Consider the following 18,959-nt stretch of genomic DNA (forward strand, 5'->3'; position numbering starts at 1 on the left):
AAAAATATTACCCAATTCAAAAAATTTTTTGATTAATATTCATTTATACATTAATTTATAATTAATGTTTACATGTAAAAACACTTTGAAAGCTTGCTCCTTTAATTCTATCTCTTTAAATTCACATTAAAAATGAATTGTGCTTGGTGAGAACTGAAATTGAATTCGTTAGAATCTCAATTCATATAATTGTATAATAATAATTTATATATAATTAATTTACTGATTTATTTATTCATTCTCGCTATCATTTGAAACAAACACGTGTTAATTTTTTTCACATTCACTAACCACTTCTGGGAGGTTATGCTAATGTGGTTTATGTCATATCCTCATCAAGGATGTAGAGTTCTGCTGAAGCAGCCTACGATATTTCCGTAAGTGACGGCGCATTTCCGTAGTAACCTGTCTGGCCTGCGCTCCTCCGCCGCTGTCTGAAGCAGCGTAACTTTAGAGTTCATGCACAGGCTCTCGTGACAGCTCGCCTGGCACGACCAGCGGATCTCAAGGGCTGGGACACCTGTTTTCACGAACGAGAGCCAACACAACACGGCCAAGATGTTGAATATGTGGAAAGTGAGGGAGCTGGTTGATAAAGCGTGAGTATTGTGAATGTTTTCGACAGTATTTCGGTGTCCTGTCTCATACCTGTTGAAAATGAGACACGTACGCACTCGTTGACGTCACATCGGTCTCTCGAGACAGGAGTTAGCACAGTAGCTAACTAACGTTACAGCTTTGTTGTGCTCTTAAAACTAGCGTATGTCCCCTGTGTATTTAACTTTCGTTTTCAAGTCGCTTAGGATTCTTTATCAGACGTTTTCACTTGTTTATTACGATTTAATTTTCTTTACGAGACAAAGGGTACCCTCAAACTTCCTTACTATTAACTCTCAGTGGCTAATTTTATGACAGTTGCTGAACTTGGGTTGGCTGTCAAAACACGGCGTTTGTGTTTAAAAGTGCTTTACATGCCAAACCGACGTGTTGATTGTTAACCTTTCTGAAGGTCAAAATTGTTTAAAAATTAAAGTAAGAGCACGTGTTTAACTTGGCATTGGAGTGGCAACAACTTTTTCATGTTTGACAGCTATTGTCAGGCACTATTTCAACCTAATCTGCGAGCCTGAAATGAACAACAATTCTTTGTACATATATGTATGGTGTCATATAAGATTAATTGGCAAACTGTTTACACTTTCTAGTTGTAATCCTGGTACAAAAGCTGTACGTATAAAGATAGTTGCGTAGCTTCTGTAATGGAGCTTTTGAGTTTCATGGAAACTGCTGGTGTTAAACTGAAACTAGTGTTTTAGCCCATAGATATGTGTATGGTGTATATATACCCCATTCGACTGTCCAGGCACGTCGTAGATGCGGCCGCCATCTTGAAACGGTCGTTTTTTCACTTTTAATGTTATTTCTATTGAGAAATCAGTATTATAGTAATAAAAAATGTGTTCAGTTATCACCAAAACTGGTTCTATTTTGTTGTAGATCATTAAACCGTTACGCTGCATCAGAAGCCTGTCTGAAATCAGTTTCATGAGGTGCCTTTGTGCAAAAACGCTGCCTGCTAAGTCATTGCTTAAGTTTTCGGATGCAGCTAAATTATTACTATGGGGAATGATGTCAAGTTGACCATTACAGTATGGCGGACGGCTTACATATAGCGGCCCATAGAACCATAGTCGCTAACGAGGCATCTATATATCTGTTTTAACCCTTTAAAGGACAGGAAAACAATACCCCAGAAAAAAAATCTTTATATTTTCCAACATTTATCAATATACTACAATGTTATATTTTTGTTCAAATGATTGATTTTATCTTCATCTACAGTTTGTCTCACATGAAGCTCACATTTAAATGATTTATTTAGAGGTCAATGGCCTTCTGCACTTTCAGTGCTTTAGTCCACTATGCCATGCTGTCATATTTGCTTATACATAATTCTAGGATGATGCCAGTTTTTATACAAAGTCTCTTGGCCTAGGTTTTTGCTGGAACCCCCTTTTAATATTTTTTCGAATATTTTTTAGAAATTGGGCTCAGAAACAATTTAAAGGTTAAACCGTTTTTCAGATTGTTCCATCTGTCATGCACGCTTCATCTACTGTCTTTATGAATAGTTGTTCAGTGGGAAATTCAGAATGATGTTTTTCTTTAAAAGTGCCAAGGTCAAGAACAAATTTAATCCCTGTCTTAAAATAAACTGCTGGTCATAGCCACAGACTACACTTCTGTTTTATTTCTTAGACTTTGGTATTTCTTAGAGTTAACTCTGGTGAATGAATGAATTCGTTGTTCACAGAAACTTGAAAATGATTTTATCTTCAAGAATAACATTGAATAATGCTAATTAAAGAGGATATAACTGAACTTGAGGTTGTTGTTTTCTATCCTTTTCTAGTTTGCCCTTTTCTCATAGTATAGAAAAGCAGTTATTGAAAGCATTAATTCACAAATATGACTTTGCACAAACCTTTGGGTGTTGCCTAATAAGTGGGTATGTCCCTGAAACTGTTACATTTACACACTTATCTTCAGATGTGATGTTAAAAAGTATCTGACACTATATTATATTGTATTGGTGCTAGCCCCTTAATAGAGACTACAAAAATCTCTGGAGAAGCAATATAAATATATAAAAGAACTAATCAATTCTATCTATTCTAGACAGCCATGACTTATCATGACCCGCAAAAAAAGAAAAAAAAAATTGTCATTTCCTGTTTTGCAAAGCAAGTTTGAAAACAATGTAGCAAGGTGAAGAAATTTAGCATATTGCCACCAAAATCAGTCTGCCATCTCTATCAACAGCATGACCTTTTAACAGACTACTTGCCAAGTGTAGCCATGGCTGGATTGACAATGTGTGGGGAATTTAGCTTCATGCTGGTAAAGCAATGAGCCTGTTCCTAAATAGTGTGAAAGTCCCGAGATGCCACAGGAAGACTTTTGTATTATAGTATTTAGTGTGTAGTAAGATGTTATTATCACTCAGCCACAGGTATCATGTAACTGTGGAAAGAATTTCAGTAGTACCTTAAATAAAATTAAAAGCAGCCTGCATTATCCTCAAGCTGTGAAACCAGTCAATGCGGTTGGCCTGTCTGTTGTGTTTTTTAAGGTTTGGACACAGTCTTGTTTATCCCAGATGACTCAGAATAAGGAAATAATTGCACCTTGCAAGCTTAAGCAAATGGATGTCCTGACCTCTTTTTTTATTAACTCAAATGATGCTGAAGTTTTGTGTTTGATAGTTTAGGGGGTTTTGTACATGTTTTTGATCTTTATGATTCTGTCATTGTCTATAAGTGAATAATCTTAAATGAGGAAACAAGGATGTAGGAAGTTGTTTACTCATATATTTATGTATGTATACATGCATTTTTTTTCATCTTACATTGAGAAAGACAATACTAATGTATTTTTTCCCAGTAAGACATTAGATATATTTTTTTAAAGCAAATGGCAGTGGTCTTTTTGTTGTTGTTTTTTTCTTTTTAAATAAGTAGGAAAGACTGAGGACTCCATAGGGTGCTTTTATTTGATCCACCCTCTATTCTCAGTGAGTCTGTCCTACACCCCACCCATATACTGAGATCTTGTGTGTCTTGTATAACCACTTTTTATCTCACTCTGGTTATGTCCCTCTAGTGCTAAACTGGTTTAACATAATAAGAGATTTTGACCCTGCTTAGCTGGTTATCTCCATCCGTTATTCATATGAAGGTGGGGTCTAAGATTGATGACTGTTTTAGGCATTGACTGTTCTAACTTTACCTTTTTTAATAGGCAATAAAGGTTTACTGACACCAGGGGATTTTTAAAATGGTTACCAACTCACCAGATAACATGATATGCATATATGTATGTGTATTTGTATTTATGTGTGTGTGTGTATATATACACAGTTTGAATAGGAAGTGATTTTTAGTGTGTCTATAACTGCTGTTAATATATAACCTAATTCTATTCTGTTCTCATCATTTACACACCTTCATAATGTTTGAAACATAGATTTTCCGCCTTGGATCAACAAAGCGGATCATTTGTATAATGTCCATGCTTTCATGTGCTTTGCGAGTTGCGACCAATCATGATGCACCATGTTTAAATGAGTGTGGCTGAGACTTAGTTCTAAAAACAGAACAAAATTTGTTTATGGCCGTATGTAATTTTATAATGGCTTCCAATGATTTGTAAGTCATATGGATTACATTTTTGGTTTAGTTTATTATGCTTTTTTGCTCTTTTGGAGCTTAAAAGCCTCTGCTCACTGCTTTGCTCTGCTTTTCTCATATGGAAAAGTACAGGATCACTGTCAGAAATAATGTGAATAAATTGGGGCCTATAAGGGACAACCTTGTACTTCCTCTGCCCCTAAGGTGCATATTATATTTATGCTTATGGTTCTACTTAGTTTTTTAGGGGTAAATAAGGTATAAAAAGAACCCTTTTAGAGTACTTTGAGTGACATGTTGTTCTATTCCTAAAGGTAAAGTCTGCGATTTTGAAGGATTTTGGATATTCTGCCTAAAAATTAAAAGGAATTTTTAAAAACCATTTCTTCCAGGTTCAAAGCCAAACAAAGTTTCTTTCAACAAAGAAATCCTTAATCCATTCATTAATTAAAAAAGGGACTTGCACAAACATGTTGACCAGTTGCCTCATTTTGATTAACATCTTTTTCCATCTTGCTCAATGAAAGGATTAATCTGATGTGATACAGAATTAACTCCTATGATTGGTCATTATGGACCGCTGTTTACAAAGCCTATAACAAGTTTTTCGATTCACAACTAAATTATATGAAATTTGGCTTTCTACCACTCAGTAATTTATATATTTTATCTTTTATATATTTGGGATTTGCTGAATGGCTCTTAATCCTATTTTTTTTTTTTTTCGTTTAATCAGCCTAAATAAAGGATGTTTGACTTTACTAAGAGGTTGTTGTGTTTTAATCTCATTCTTACAGAACCAATGTTGTGATGAACTATACAGAAATTGAGTCTAAGGTTCGAGAAGCCACCAACGATGACCCGTGGGGACCGTCTGGTCAGTTAATGGGGGAGATCGCTAGGCAAGTGGAGGGGATTTCAATGCTTGATTAGTCTCTTCATCCTCGAAATCTTATCTTATGTTTGTATTTGTCTACAGTTACACACACTTCCAATATGAAAGGTCTCCTAAGACAAGCTTTTCTTATTTTTTGCTTCATTTCAGGGCTACATTCATGTATGAGCAGTTTCCAGAGGTAATGAACATGCTGTGGACAAGAATGTTGAAAGACAACAAGAAAAACTGGAGAAGAGTTTACAAGGTAGGCTTTTCTGATGACAGTATAGGACTGCAATGGTTTTGTTTTGCTGTAATCTGTCATGACCTTGACTGTCCTCTCTACCTCAGTCTTTACTGCTGCTGGCGTACTTGATCAAAAATGGATCTGAACGGGTTGTTACTAGTGCAAGAGAGCACCTGTATGACTTGCGTTCAATTGAGAGCTATCATCATGTAGGTGAGTGAACTGCTCAAAAGCTAAGCTCATGTTATTATTCATCTGTCCTATACACTGTTTGATGTCTCTTAGATACTAAGATGAATGGGCTTTGTGTTTCAGATGAGAATGGCAAGGACCAGGGTGTCAATGTGCGTCAGAAGGTGAAGGAGATGATAGAGTTTGTTCAAGACGATGACAGATTGAGAGAGGAGAGGAAGAAGGCCAAGAAAAACCGGGACAAGTATATAGGCGTGTCCTCTGACAGTATGTCGGGCTTCAGATACTGTAAGTCCCTAACTTCCTCTCTTTCTTACTTGCACGCTCTCACACACGTACACACTATTCTCGCCATCATATTTATCAAGTGTTGCAATATTTTTTTTTTTTACATCACACATAAAAGACATTTATCATAAGGACTTTATCTAATCGGGACTCTTTGAAAACAAGTAGGTCCTCTATCTCCTCTCCACTGTTGTCGTCTCTGGGGGGTTTGCATCGCCAGATGAGTGAACCGTACTGTAGATTTATTTTGATACCCGACATAGCTGCGTTTTCACATGACAGCATAAATTATGTTGATTGGGAAGGAAAAATGAAATGCATTTTGTAATGGCTGTTTTAGATTTAACTGGTATCATGTTTAGTTTGACAATCGTTTCACTCGAAAGTTTAATGAAACTTTATATATATATATATGTCTTTTATTGTGTTTTTGAGATGGTGGCTTGCAAATTTATTCAGTAATGTAACCATAGTCCAATCATAGTTCTTAGTTATGAAATACACCCGAGAGGAAGCATCTTAGCCTGATTTTACTTCTCTTTACATTGACATCAAATTAGTGGGTGAATCTCACCCTGGGTCATATTTCACCACACCCCTGGAAAAAAAAAGAAATTCTATTTTGCATAACAACATTAAGCCTCTTTTTAGTACCAGCTCTTGAATTATTTTCACGACAATTAAACACACCCTTATAAACCGTGTAATCAACAAAAAATAGACTGCTATATTAATTAAATTAACTATTTATTATTACTTCATGGTAATATTTATCATTCTGCCTTTAATTTATGATAATTAAGTAATTAAATTCTAATGAGAGCCACTAACCACAACCATTAAGAATAATGAAAATTACAAACAACCTCTGAAGTAAAACATCCAACTGCATGACAATAATTAACATAGGTCTGAAAATGTGTTTAATTCATCAATGAGCTTCATTTGCTTTTTGCAAAATGCATTTTTCCCCTCTGATTTTAATTACCCAGATATGTTTTTATAGGGTTTAACTCTTTTATTCCTTATATGTCCATATACGAGTTCTAAATGAAGTCTGACTGTATAATACGTCTATATAGCATAACACATTTCCTGTGCTTTTTATGCATTCTGCAGCAGAGGACAAGTTTGATTTTGGAGAGTCACGCTCCAAATGGGATGAAGACTGGGACAAAAGCAAGGGGGCTTTCCCTTTCAGTGACAAACTGGGAGAGATCAGCGATAAGATCGGAAGCACCCTTGATGACACCATCAACATGTTCCGCAGAAAAGACCGGGACGACTCGCCTGACAGATTCAGGTCAGGACCCCCAGGCCATCTCACTTTCCCCTCTCAGATCACCTGGAAACTCCTATTCTGCCAAGTCTTCTTTTGTTCTTTTGAAACACAAATAGCAGAAATGTTATAAGTAATTATATGAACAAATTGTTGACAGTTGTTTCATGGACTGATTGAGTTTCATCTACTTATTCTCAAAGAAAGGAAGCTTTTTGTTAGTGATCATACGAAAGCTTATGCTTTATCTTCTCTGTATAGTGAAGGAGATGAGGACCGTCGGGGAACGCGAAACGGACAGTCGGGGAAATCAGAATTTAAAGAGGACGAGGAGACAGTGACAACCAAAAGCGTCCAGATCGTCCAGGCCACAGAGACCACTGCCACTCGTAAGAAAGGAGGCATTCCCTCCAAAACGATAGACCTGGGAGCAGCTGCGCATTACACTGGCGATAAATCCTCCACCAACACAAACACAAGCCAGGTAGATGAGAGAAAACTAGCTACAGTACCAGCACTACTGTTTTCCAGTTTAATTAAAGAGAGAGGGAGAGATTTGTTAATAAATAGTGTGAAAAGAAATGGTAAACTTGGGTTCAAAATAACGACTCTACACTGACATCTTGTGGTTGCTGTTAAGAGTGTTTTAGTTTTTCCTTTCTTTGTTGCCATAGAGCATATCAGCAGTGAGCCAGCCCAGTTCTGGTCTGGTGGACTTGTTCTCGGCGGATCCCGCTCCTGCTCAACCAGCTTCCCAAGGTAACAATAGTAACATGCATCCTCTTTGGGGTTCTCTAAGTTAGGAATATTTTGGTGGATCTACAGTTTTAGCTGAGGAAAATATTATAGAATGTCTTTTTTTAATTAATTGATTTGATTTGTGGTTCAGCACTGCCTCAACACCTGAACATGCAAGAACATTTCACTTTAGGATGCTTAGGAGAAGTTATATTGAAGGGTTCATCCCTAAAGGAAGTAGGGTTGCACTGTTCTGCCACTTTTCGCAACAATATAAATAGATCCCAAGAGTGCTTTTTGTTCAAAAAAATTAGGTTTTTCAAACCACCTTTAAGGTTGTCAAGTATCGCCCAGAGGGGTTACAGAAAATACGAAGGAGTGCGAAATTCATAGCAAGGAGAATGAATCTTGCAATGGACTTAGACACACTCCGTCAACACAGCACTGAACTTGTCATAAAGAACACTGATGTATATAAGGAGTAGGGCTGCACGATATTGGGAAAAAATTACATTGCGATATTTTATTTTTCTGCAATATATATTGCGATATGAAATGTAATCAAATTTTTTCTTACAAACAAAAATGGGGTGAGCACACTTACAGTCTCATTTTAAATGATTTAAACATCGATACCATCGTGTCAATTGATTAATATGCGCGAGGGAGAGAGAGCGAGACAGCGCTCATGTTGTTTGAAGACAGTGAGCGTGAGGCCGGTGCTCGCTCTCTCTCTCTCTCGTGCGCGCTCTCTGTCTCTCTCTCTCTCTCGCTCGCTCTCTCTCTGCCCTGTTAAACTGACAGGACTTGCACCACATGCAAATGATAAACTTTCACTCTATGATGGTTAAAGTGTGCAATTAATCCGCGAATCACATTCGTCAAGGGCCGGGTAGCAGCTGGCCCGTACGGTTAATGAATAACGGATCAACTATGACAGCCTACATCGCACATCCTGCGATGTGACTATCGTGGATTCGTACATCGCGATATCGATGCTTAAACGACACATCGTGAAGCCCTAATAAGGAGTCATTTACATAAGGTAAACATTTCCATCAAACTACTGTTCTGGTCCATAGTTGGATATACATAAAGAATGAATGAGGAGATAAGTGAAAGTAGCAGGAAACACTGTGCCATTAGCTTGGCAGTGTGGACGTAAAGAGAGGTGCTCACAGTGAAGTTTAGCATATGCGCTGTCCTGCGCTCCTGCTGCCTGCTGAAGCATTTAGTCACCGGGGCCAGATGTCAAAGTGTTCCCTGGTGAGTGTGTAGTGCTGAGCAGATGCGTAGATCTCTCTCCTCACTGTCTTGCTCCCTCCACCACCAGCCTAACAGCTGCATCTGTCCTCCTCCACATAACTCCAGCCACAGGCTGCTGGAATGTAACGTGACCGGATTGTTTGTGCCCCTCACAGACTCCAACAGATGTTTCTTATTGTGTGTTCTCCATTATTCTCTTTTCCTTAGGATATTAGTAGGGGATTGATATGTTTCACAAATCTAGAATGTCATAATTCAATCTCTCTCTCTCTTTTGTTCTAGGTTCAGGCTCTGACCTGATTGGAGGTTTTGCTGATTTCTCTTCTCTTGCAGCTGCAACCAGTATTCCATCATCAGCTGGTATGTTTATATAACCTCTTAACACACCATCAGCTCAGAAATACAACCTGAAACTCTTGATTGTTTTTACTTCTACTTATAACAACATATACCTCTGTTAAAACATTTGGGGTCAGCCATTAAACTCATTTTTTTCCAGGGACATATTACATTTATCAAAAGTGTCAGTAAAGATTTTTACAAAAGATTTCTATTTTAAATAAACTTTTCATCAAAGAAAAAATACATTATGGTTTCCAAAAAAATTATTAAGCCATTTTTCACATTCATAATAAGAAATGTGTCTTAAGCACCAAATTATCATATTAGAATGAAGACTGGAGACACTGAAGACTGGAATAATGGCTGCAGAAAATTCAACTTTGAAAGAAAAAGGTACAGGAATAAGTTAGGTTTAAAATATATGTAAATAGAAAAGTTATTTAAAATTTTATACAAGTATTTTAAATAAATTATAGCAAAAGGTCATGAGTTCAATTCCCAGGGAACACACATACTGGTAAAAAAAAAACGTGTAGCCTGAATGCAATGTAGGTCGTTTTGGATAAAAGCGTCTGCTAAATGCATAAATGTAAATGTTATAAAACTTCTCAATATTAGTCTGTTTTTTATCTAAAGAATGTATCATTGTTGAGCAAAGGAGACTTTCCTGCTCAAAAATTTTGAACAATAGCGTGTTTTCAAAAGTGACTATTGCATGTGTTTTCTAATTGATTCATCAGGTAATTGGTTTTAAGAAACCCCTATATAATTGGGTGGGTTTTGGGTTACCGTATTTTTCGGACTATAAGTCGCATCAGTCCAAAAATACGTCATGATGAGGAAAAAAACATATATAAGTCGCACTGGACTATAAGTCACATTCATTTAGAACCAAGAGAAAACATTACCGTCTACAGCCACGAGAGGGCGCTCTGTCTTCAGTGTAGACTACAGGAAAATGAGCAGCATAGAGCGCCCTCTCGCGGCTGTAGACGGTAATGTTTTCTATTGGTTCATTTCTCTTGGTTCATTTCCCTCGGTTCGTGTCAAATTAATTTTGATAAATAAGTCGCACCTGACTATAAGTCTCAGGACCAGCCAAACTATGAAAAAAGGTGTGACTTATAGTCCGGAAAATACGGTATATGACCGCAGTCATGTGTGTTTCTCAAGGCAGTTTAAATAAGACGTTCAGAAACAGCTGAATGTAGTGCAGTTGAATGGAACAGAACACTAGGGTCTCATGACACACTTTTAAACTTAAGATTTAAAAATACAAAAAAAAAAATGTCCAAAGATGTCTGTCTGAATGTAGCCACGTGGGAAGAATTTAAACACAATTACTCTGGGAAGGCAATCTGTCTAACAGTTAGAAATGCCAATACTTAAAGCACTACCACAAAATAATATTAGAACTAGTAACCAGAAAATCTAAATACATATGTTGAAGTTAGCAATCGATTAGTTGACCGTCACTACCCTATTATTATTCCCAAGATACTGGAAGTTATGTTCTTTAAAATATATGCAACTCCAAGAGAAACAAATAAAGCCTTGCTTGCTTTTGCCAGAAGACTCTGTATTTTTTTTCCTAATTAAACTCACATGTTAAAATGAAAGCCTTAAGGGAGTGCAACTTGAAAGACACAAAGTGGTGATATGTGTGTGTTTTTATATGGTTATTTAAATATAGTTCTGGGAATATAACAGAAGGCTGTTTGTTTTTTCTGCTGGACCGGAGTTTGCCATCCTCAGCTGCCTGTTTATGAAATACTCCAAGCAGAAAGCCTTTAAATAGTGAGAGGAGGAGGCAGCCATATGGTGGGCTGCTGTGCTAAAAGCTAATGAGCACAGACACATTTCAGCTCTTGTTGGGTGTAACATGTTACCCTCTGCAGTTTTGGGACTGAGCTGAAATGACAGAGTCTGTGATTCTTTTTGATGTTCCTGCATCTTCAGTGCCCTGATAGTTTCATTTCTAGCTCTCTTGCATTTCTCTAGTTTTTTTGTATTCCTCATTTACATGCAAATGCACATCTTCTGCTGTATGATAAAGCCTAACATGAAGCAAGATTTTGTGAAGAATTTGTGCAGTCATCAAGTTTCGTAACTATTACAACTTCCTTCTATGTTCCCTGTGCTCTCTATAACGTTTGTGCTTCTCTGTGTTTCAATTAATCACAAGCTTTTGTCTTTCCCCAGCCCCAGCATCTAGTGGGAATGGAGACTTTGGTGATTGGAACGCTTTTCCTGCAACCCAGCCAGCCGTCCCTGCAGCTCAGCCTGTTAACCCTGCAGGAATAGACCTTTTCTCAGGTCTGCAGGCAGCCCCTGCTCCTGCTCCTGCCCCTGCATCCACAGCAACCTCATCCGACCTCTTTGACCTAATGGGCTCCTCTCAGACCTCTAACTTCAGCTCCTCCCAAAGCATGAACTTCTCCATGACCACCTCTCAGACCATTGGCATGCCAATGTCCAAATCACAGGTGCCTACTGCCTTTGAGAATCTTCTCCATGTTTAAACTATATATTTTTTGGGAACGAGTACTTGATATCTTCTTTAATCATGTTTTTTAGATCAAGGCACCTTGAAATGCTTTGAAGAGCTCAGTATTCTTTGTATGTTCTCATCCTTAATTTTATTGAATTAATTTTTATGCTTTTGCGTTAAGGATGGGCCATCCATATTTTTGATTTATTTTCTGAGAAGAGAAATATGATCTCCTTTTTTGAAATAAATTAATAGTTAATAATTTATTTAGCAAGCATGACTTGAATTGATCAAAAGTGACAGTAAACATTTATAATATATATAAACTTTCAAATAAATGTTATTTACTTTAACTTTATCAAAGAATCCTGAAAAAATGCATCATGGCTTTCCACAAAAATATTAAGCAGCACAGCTGTTTTCAGTATTGATAAGTAATAATAATAATACATTGTTCTCATCCAGCAAGAGAATCAGCATATTAGAATGATTTCTGAAGCATCATGTGACACTGTAGACTGGAGTAATGACTGCTGAAAATTCAGCTTTGCCATCACAGGAATAAATGACATTTATTCATTAAGAGACCTTATATATATATATATATATATATATATATATATATATATATATAACAAAGTCCAAATTTGTGCACAAAAATAACAAATAAAAGCTACAAAATATTTGATTATGAAATATTTTGATTGTGCCGTTGTATATAGTGTAACTTGCAAATGAGTGCCTATGCATTTCATTAGGTGTTGTACCACTTTTGTGCATTGCTGTCTCTCAACATTGTTTACAGCACGATAAAAGAATAAAGATGAAACCAAGTGATGTAGAGTTGCACATAGATAATGTGGTTTTCATTCAGATCCCCCATCTGTGGAGTACTTAATGCAGCTCATCTAAGTGGAACTGCACACTAAACACTATTTACGCAAGAAAAGACAATTCTGGCCGAGGTTCAGAGCCAGCGGTTTAGAGAGCAGGCAACATGAAAGTGAAACGAGCCAGAGTTAACACGCAGCATCGGCACAATTTTCCACCCACCCCCTCCTCATTACCCATCAACCCCAGCCCCCTGGGACGCCCATCACAGAGAATGGCAGAATGAGGAGGAACAAGTTTAAGTCAGAAAACCATTAAATTGAAACAAAAGCCTTGCACAAAGATAATATTTGCATGCTAAAAGCCTGACCTACTTTAAAATGGCAAGTTTTGTTTGGCTAAAGAAAAAAGCAACCCCCCCGATGGTATAATTAGAGGGACTTGAGATGCATTTTTACATGCTGAAATAATTTTAGGAGAAGACAGTGCCTCTCAACCAACATTTCTGTCTCGTTTAACTCGAGTCTTGATAACCCTGAAAGACCACAGTGTAATGTTCTGGAGTATTAATATTGCCTTTCATCTTCTCTGAGTTGTGTCATTCTGCCATTGGCAAACATTCATGGTCTTTGGGGAATTTTAATTATGCTTGAACTGCAACAGAGAAGTATCATCTTAGCAAAATCAGAGAAAACATTGTGTTTGATCATATGGATACTATCATATATGGTTTGTTCAAAAGCTGATTTGATTTTCTTTGTCTTTGCAGCCACTTCAGTCAATGGGGAGCCCACTGATGCCCCAGCAACCGATGACCCAGCAACCCAATCCCAAAGCCTGTTTGCCTTCCACCTGGTCCAACTCTAATGTAGACATAAGCCTGGACTTCCTTGGCCCTGGCATGCAGCCACCCAAACCTTCTCAGCCCACACTCAGCATGATGCAGCAAGGTAAGCAAAGATACCGATGTAGAGTGTCTGCAACAAGATCGAATCTGGAGTTAAGAAAATGAATGAGCTCAAAGGAATTCAAACAATTAGTCTATGTGGAGAAAATTAATAACTAATCTCACAAAAAAATATGACAAATGAAAATATTAACGTATAGGTGTAATACTATTATAACATAAAAGTACAATAGTAAGTGCAAACTACTGATACAGAAACATGACATACTGTTCTATTGACACTTTGTGAAAAGCGTTTCTGTTTTAGAGGGTGCTATATAATGCTTAGACGCATAAACCTATATCCATGTTTATGAAATTTGACTAAAATCAAGAATATTGCTTGTTTTTATTTTTCCAAATAAGTAATAAAAACAGTTACACTAATGTTCAAAAGTTTGGAGTCAGTATGGTTTTTTTTTTTCAATTATTAAGTGACATATTTGTTAACAAAGCAGCATAGCAGTTTTTATCGTTGATAATAATAAGAAATGTTTTTTTGAATAGTGCAATAGATTCATATTAAGAATATTTGTAAAATGTGACCCTGGACCAAAAAATTTTTTGAATGAATAAATAAGCTTTCAATTGAAGTATGGTTTATTAGGATAGGACCGTATTTGGCTGAGATACAACTATTTGAAAATCTGGAATCTAAAGGTGCAAAAAAATCTAAATACTGAGGAAATCGCCTTTGAAGTTGTCCAAATGAATTATTAGCAATTAGGGCTGGGACAACGCGTCGAGGTCATCGATGACGTCGACGCAAAATATGCGCATCGATTCGTCGACCTGTTTTTATTTCTCTAAAAAACGTTTACAAAACGTTTACCTTATGTGCGCTGAATATACGCGATGGCCGGATCAACATTCTGTCCAACGTTATATAACCAATCCAGGGGTTTTTCTGCATTGATCTTTTTTTTGGCGGGTGTCAAAGCCTTATTTGATCGGTGAGTGACAGTGACAGAGCGCGTACGAGAGCATAGAGCATAGAGCGACTTATGACAGGTTTTGTGGTCCAGGGTCACAAATGACTGTTCTTACTGTGTTTCTGATCAAATAAATGCAGCTTTACTGACCACAAACTTTTGAACTAATATATATATATATATATATATATATATATATATATATATATATATATATGAAAAAAACATCAACAACCAAAAAAAAAACACGTTTAAACACAAAAAAAATCGTTTAATCATTTTAACATTTTATATTACAAAATAATTAAACATAAAAAACTATAGATTTGAAATGTTGATTATTTTCATAAATCGGCAGCCTTTATTTTAATTTCCTCCCCCTCTCTATTTATCCTGCAATAGGAGTTCAGACTCCGGTGAATATGATGACTCAGGGCTTTGCTGGAATGAACCTGGGCATGCAGGCTGCTCCTACAATGGTCAGACCACCCACCAACACCATGATGGGAGGAATGAACATGGGCATGCAGCCTGGCATGACAGGTAGCACCATGCCCATGCCAACAATGAGAGGGATGCCAGTCAATCAGGGCATGATGGGAATGAATATGAACATGGGAATGTCCACAGCTCAAATGGGGATGCCAGGAGGCATGGGTACGGGAATGCCAGTCATGGGCATGAACCCTGCCATGGGACAGCCTAAACAAGATGCCTTTGCAGATTTTGCCAACTTTGGGAAATGAACTGCAGAGTATTAAGTGAACAGTCCTTCTTCAGATGTGACCATGAAGAACCTATGAAGAGCTAGAAGACAAAGACTACTTGAAAGATGTCAAATAAAGCCACGCAGGAAATGTCTGTTTAAATGATGCTCATGTACAACTGGATGATTATATTATTTTCAATGTTCTTCTGATCAGCTGTACCAAGGAGCCCTATCGAGGGTGGCTGGTTTGTGCTCAGAATCATTTCAGTCACTGAACACACACGTCCCACGTTTCCATTGCGTCGGGATATCACTTTAAGGAATGTGATGATCGTGAATGACTCCAGTTGACTTTCTCTTTTCATGTAACTTCTTAATTTAACCCAGGAAGTATTGGGTTTCTAATGCTGTAAAAAATACTTACGATCAATTCTGGCCTTTCCTCTACTTTGCCTTAAGATGATAACCTGTAAACCTTTTTGCGAGCAGACAATAAGTTATTGAGTTAAAGATTAATGAATTATGATGGTGAGGATTTTTGTATAGAGTAAAGTTTGTGATTTTTTTTTGTTTGTTTTTTGCCATTTTTTTATTTGATTTTTATTCAAATAACCATTTTCTGAACTGAAATGAAGTACTCAAACGTTGATGATCGAATGACAATTCCAAATCAAAACCTTTGTGGCCTTAAATAGTTAGTGTAGTTCTTCAGTGAAAATCTGATCTACTTATCTTCTTTATAAAAATGTTTAATCTGTCCTTAAAACACATGGTGCCTGTCAGTCTCTTGCCTTTTTTTCCTTCTAAAAAACAAACTCTTAGGACTATATGAAAAGTACAGTATTTATTAAAGGTACTGTTAATGAAGATATATATCTAGCTGAGTAAATAAGTGCACATTTTTTATGTTTTTGCATGGATAAAATATAAGGAAGAGTTTGGGTGACTTAAAGGATTTTATGTATAATTGAACCTGATACAGGTTCGTATTTTAATGCAGATCTGCTTCTGCTGAGTGTAAGTTGAGGCTGTGTGTTTGTAAAGCCTGGTAGCAAACAGTTGGATACTGTATCCAGAGGACCATCACTGTATTGTCAAGATCGTCTATTTTTGTCCACAGTGTCCGCTGAAGTCAACCAAGCCCCTCTCTTCCAATCGGAGGCTTTTTACAAGCAAAATGACCAAATTCTTCCTAGTTTCTTTTTCCTGGAGGGTTGCTTTAGGTTTTTGTAGTCAGGTTTGTTGGGTTCTGTGGAATCTCAGCTGTTGAGTTGTTAATGGTTGGGGAGTGTTACAAGAAACACTATACGTTTATGCAAATCTACAGCAAGCAACAAAAAACTAAATCTTCCACTGAGAATGTTTAATGTTTTCGGTTTCATACAATGACTTGATTATACTTATGATCTTTTATGAATGACAATAAAGATTTGATTTCCATTTTCAATGTGGAGCGTGTTGTTTTTATCTCCTCTATTCAATCACGTCTTAAAAATAGTCTGTTCTTAGAGTCCTCTTAGGACTTGACTCCGAATGTTAACTTTGCATGCTTTAATAGGATGAAAGCAGTACAGCCACATGTCCCATTTTCACTGGATCCTTTGCCAGGGAAATTTTTAATTGGCATAAAATTAATAACTCATTTTGAGAAACTTGAGCTTAATAAAGGAAAAGGAAACTGGCCACAGTTCTGGTGTATATTTTGTATCTTTTACACACACACACACACACACATTCAGCACATGATGTTATGTACTTCAGAGTAGTCACTATGTCCATCCGGACACATGTTCCCTTAACTGGAGCCAAATGGTGATTTTATGAATATGCAACAAAATGTAGAACCTTTCTTCATATATAAAAACTGGGAAAGATGCTAAGAGTTCTATGAATAGGCCAAGCTGTGAAAGACAATTTACATTTCTAGTTTTCCAGTAAGTCGTTATATTATTTTGCTGGAAAAACAAACTATTCCTTTACTAGGTTAGAATTATTTTACTCATTCTTTACTAGGTTTTTGAAGGTGAATACAACTAGAGCAATTTGACCAGCAATTACTGTTTAAAGCATAAATATCTGTAACCATGATAGAACATCTACAAACAATAGGAGGAATGATTTAAAGTATTTTATATATGGACATGTGACTAAGTAAATCACATTTGAAGACTCTTAAGATTTTTAAAAAATGAAGAGTTTTTTTTATATTTCCTGAAGAGAATAATGTGTATGGCTAATATATGCAGTGAAGGAAAAATAACACTCAAACATGTCAAGACAAAAAGACTTGAGTGCTACACACAATTTCCAACAGCTCAATTAACCCATTTATAAGGCTTTTTTTTTTTTTATCCACGGAGACCCAACTGCATTTTTATATATATATACTAAAACAAGTAAATGTCTAAAAAGAAAAGTACTGTTTGACATGAAAATAAAAGTGTTTATTACTGGCTGGCAGTTTTAGTGGGTTTGACAGATTGACTTTCATTTTAACAGAACAGTGAAGTGAAGTGAATATTTTCATGCAATAGTGATGGCTTAGATATGTATATTGTAAAAAAAAAAACTATACGTTGTATTATTAGACCATTAAAATATATAACTAATTTGTCTTCTTATACAGGTTTCTTCCCAGATAAAATGAAGGTGGCTAAAATGATTCCCCTTTTTAAAGGTGATAGGCATAGTCTCACAAATTATAGGCCTATATCTTTGCTTTCTCAATTTTCAAAAATTCTGGAGAAGCTTTTTGTTTAAAAAATGTGATTATTTTCTTGAAAAACATTCTTTGATACATGATAATCAGTTTGGGTTTTGAAGTACCCTCTCAACAGCTATGGCTTTGATGAAAACCACAGAAGACATTACTACAGAATTGGAGAATAAAAATCACACAGTTGGAGTTTTTATTGACCTTAAAAAGGCCTTCAACACTCTTGATCATGGTGTATTGATATCTAAATTACAGACATATGGAATTAGAGATATGGTATTAAATTTGATTATTAGGTAGAAAATAGACAATATGGAAGTCACACATCGCTTATGTATGAAATAAAATTTGTAAAACATTGTCGTTTTGAGCAAAGTAAAGTTTATGTTAAATTAGAAGGCAATGAGAACCCTATATTGTTCCTTTATTTTGCCATATTTGATGTATTGTTTGGAGGTATGGGGAAATTCTTATTTCACCAATTTAATGCCCTTATTTATTTTGCAAAAAAGGTTATAAGAATAAAAAATGGAGTTGCTCCAAGAGAACATACTACAGGACTGTTTCCGAGGTCAGGACTACTTTTGAAGGACTTGGTTTCTTTACAAACTTTGTTGTTCATAAAGCAAAACATTGCCTGTTACCACATGGACTGCAAACCCCTTTTATTGTAAATTGCGAATAAGCAGAAGAAATAATGATTTCAAACAACTTTTGCCGGAAATACCCTCAAACAAATGTGTGTTTCAGTTTCTGGTGTGAAAAGATGGAATTTTCTAGAAAATGATCTAAAATGTTCAAATATTCTTCTATTTAAATATAAGTATAAACAGAGATATTTAACTTGTATAAAGATGAATGTGAAAATTGTTAAAACTATAACAACGATGGTCTCGTCATTGTTAGAGTTGTCAT

The 18,959-nt window shown here is 36.3% G+C and overlaps 1 protein-coding gene across 1 annotated transcript; it reads left to right on the forward strand.

Moving 5' to 3' along the window:
- Positions 1–377: 377 nt before the first annotated feature.
- Positions 378–16,775, forward strand: clint1a (clathrin interactor 1a). The gene is made up of 12 exons (XM_059515775.1): positions 378–599; positions 4,988–5,092; positions 5,236–5,332; positions 5,419–5,527; positions 5,630–5,794; positions 6,914–7,097; positions 7,335–7,557; positions 7,748–7,832; positions 9,360–9,437; positions 11,622–11,905; positions 13,511–13,691; positions 15,022–16,775. Exons 1-12 carry the CDS (start codon positions 559–561, stop codon positions 15,363–15,365), a joined length of 1,896 nt encoding a protein of 631 aa, XP_059371758.1. The 5' UTR covers positions 378–558; the 3' UTR covers positions 15,366–16,775.
- The last annotated feature ends 2,184 nt before the right edge of the window (positions 16,776–18,959 follow it).

The sequence above is a fragment of the Carassius carassius genome, chromosome 29 (genome assembly GCF_963082965.1).
Source record: "Carassius carassius chromosome 29, fCarCar2.1, whole genome shotgun sequence".
Classification (NCBI taxonomy): domain Eukaryota; kingdom Metazoa; phylum Chordata; class Actinopteri; order Cypriniformes; family Cyprinidae; genus Carassius; species Carassius carassius.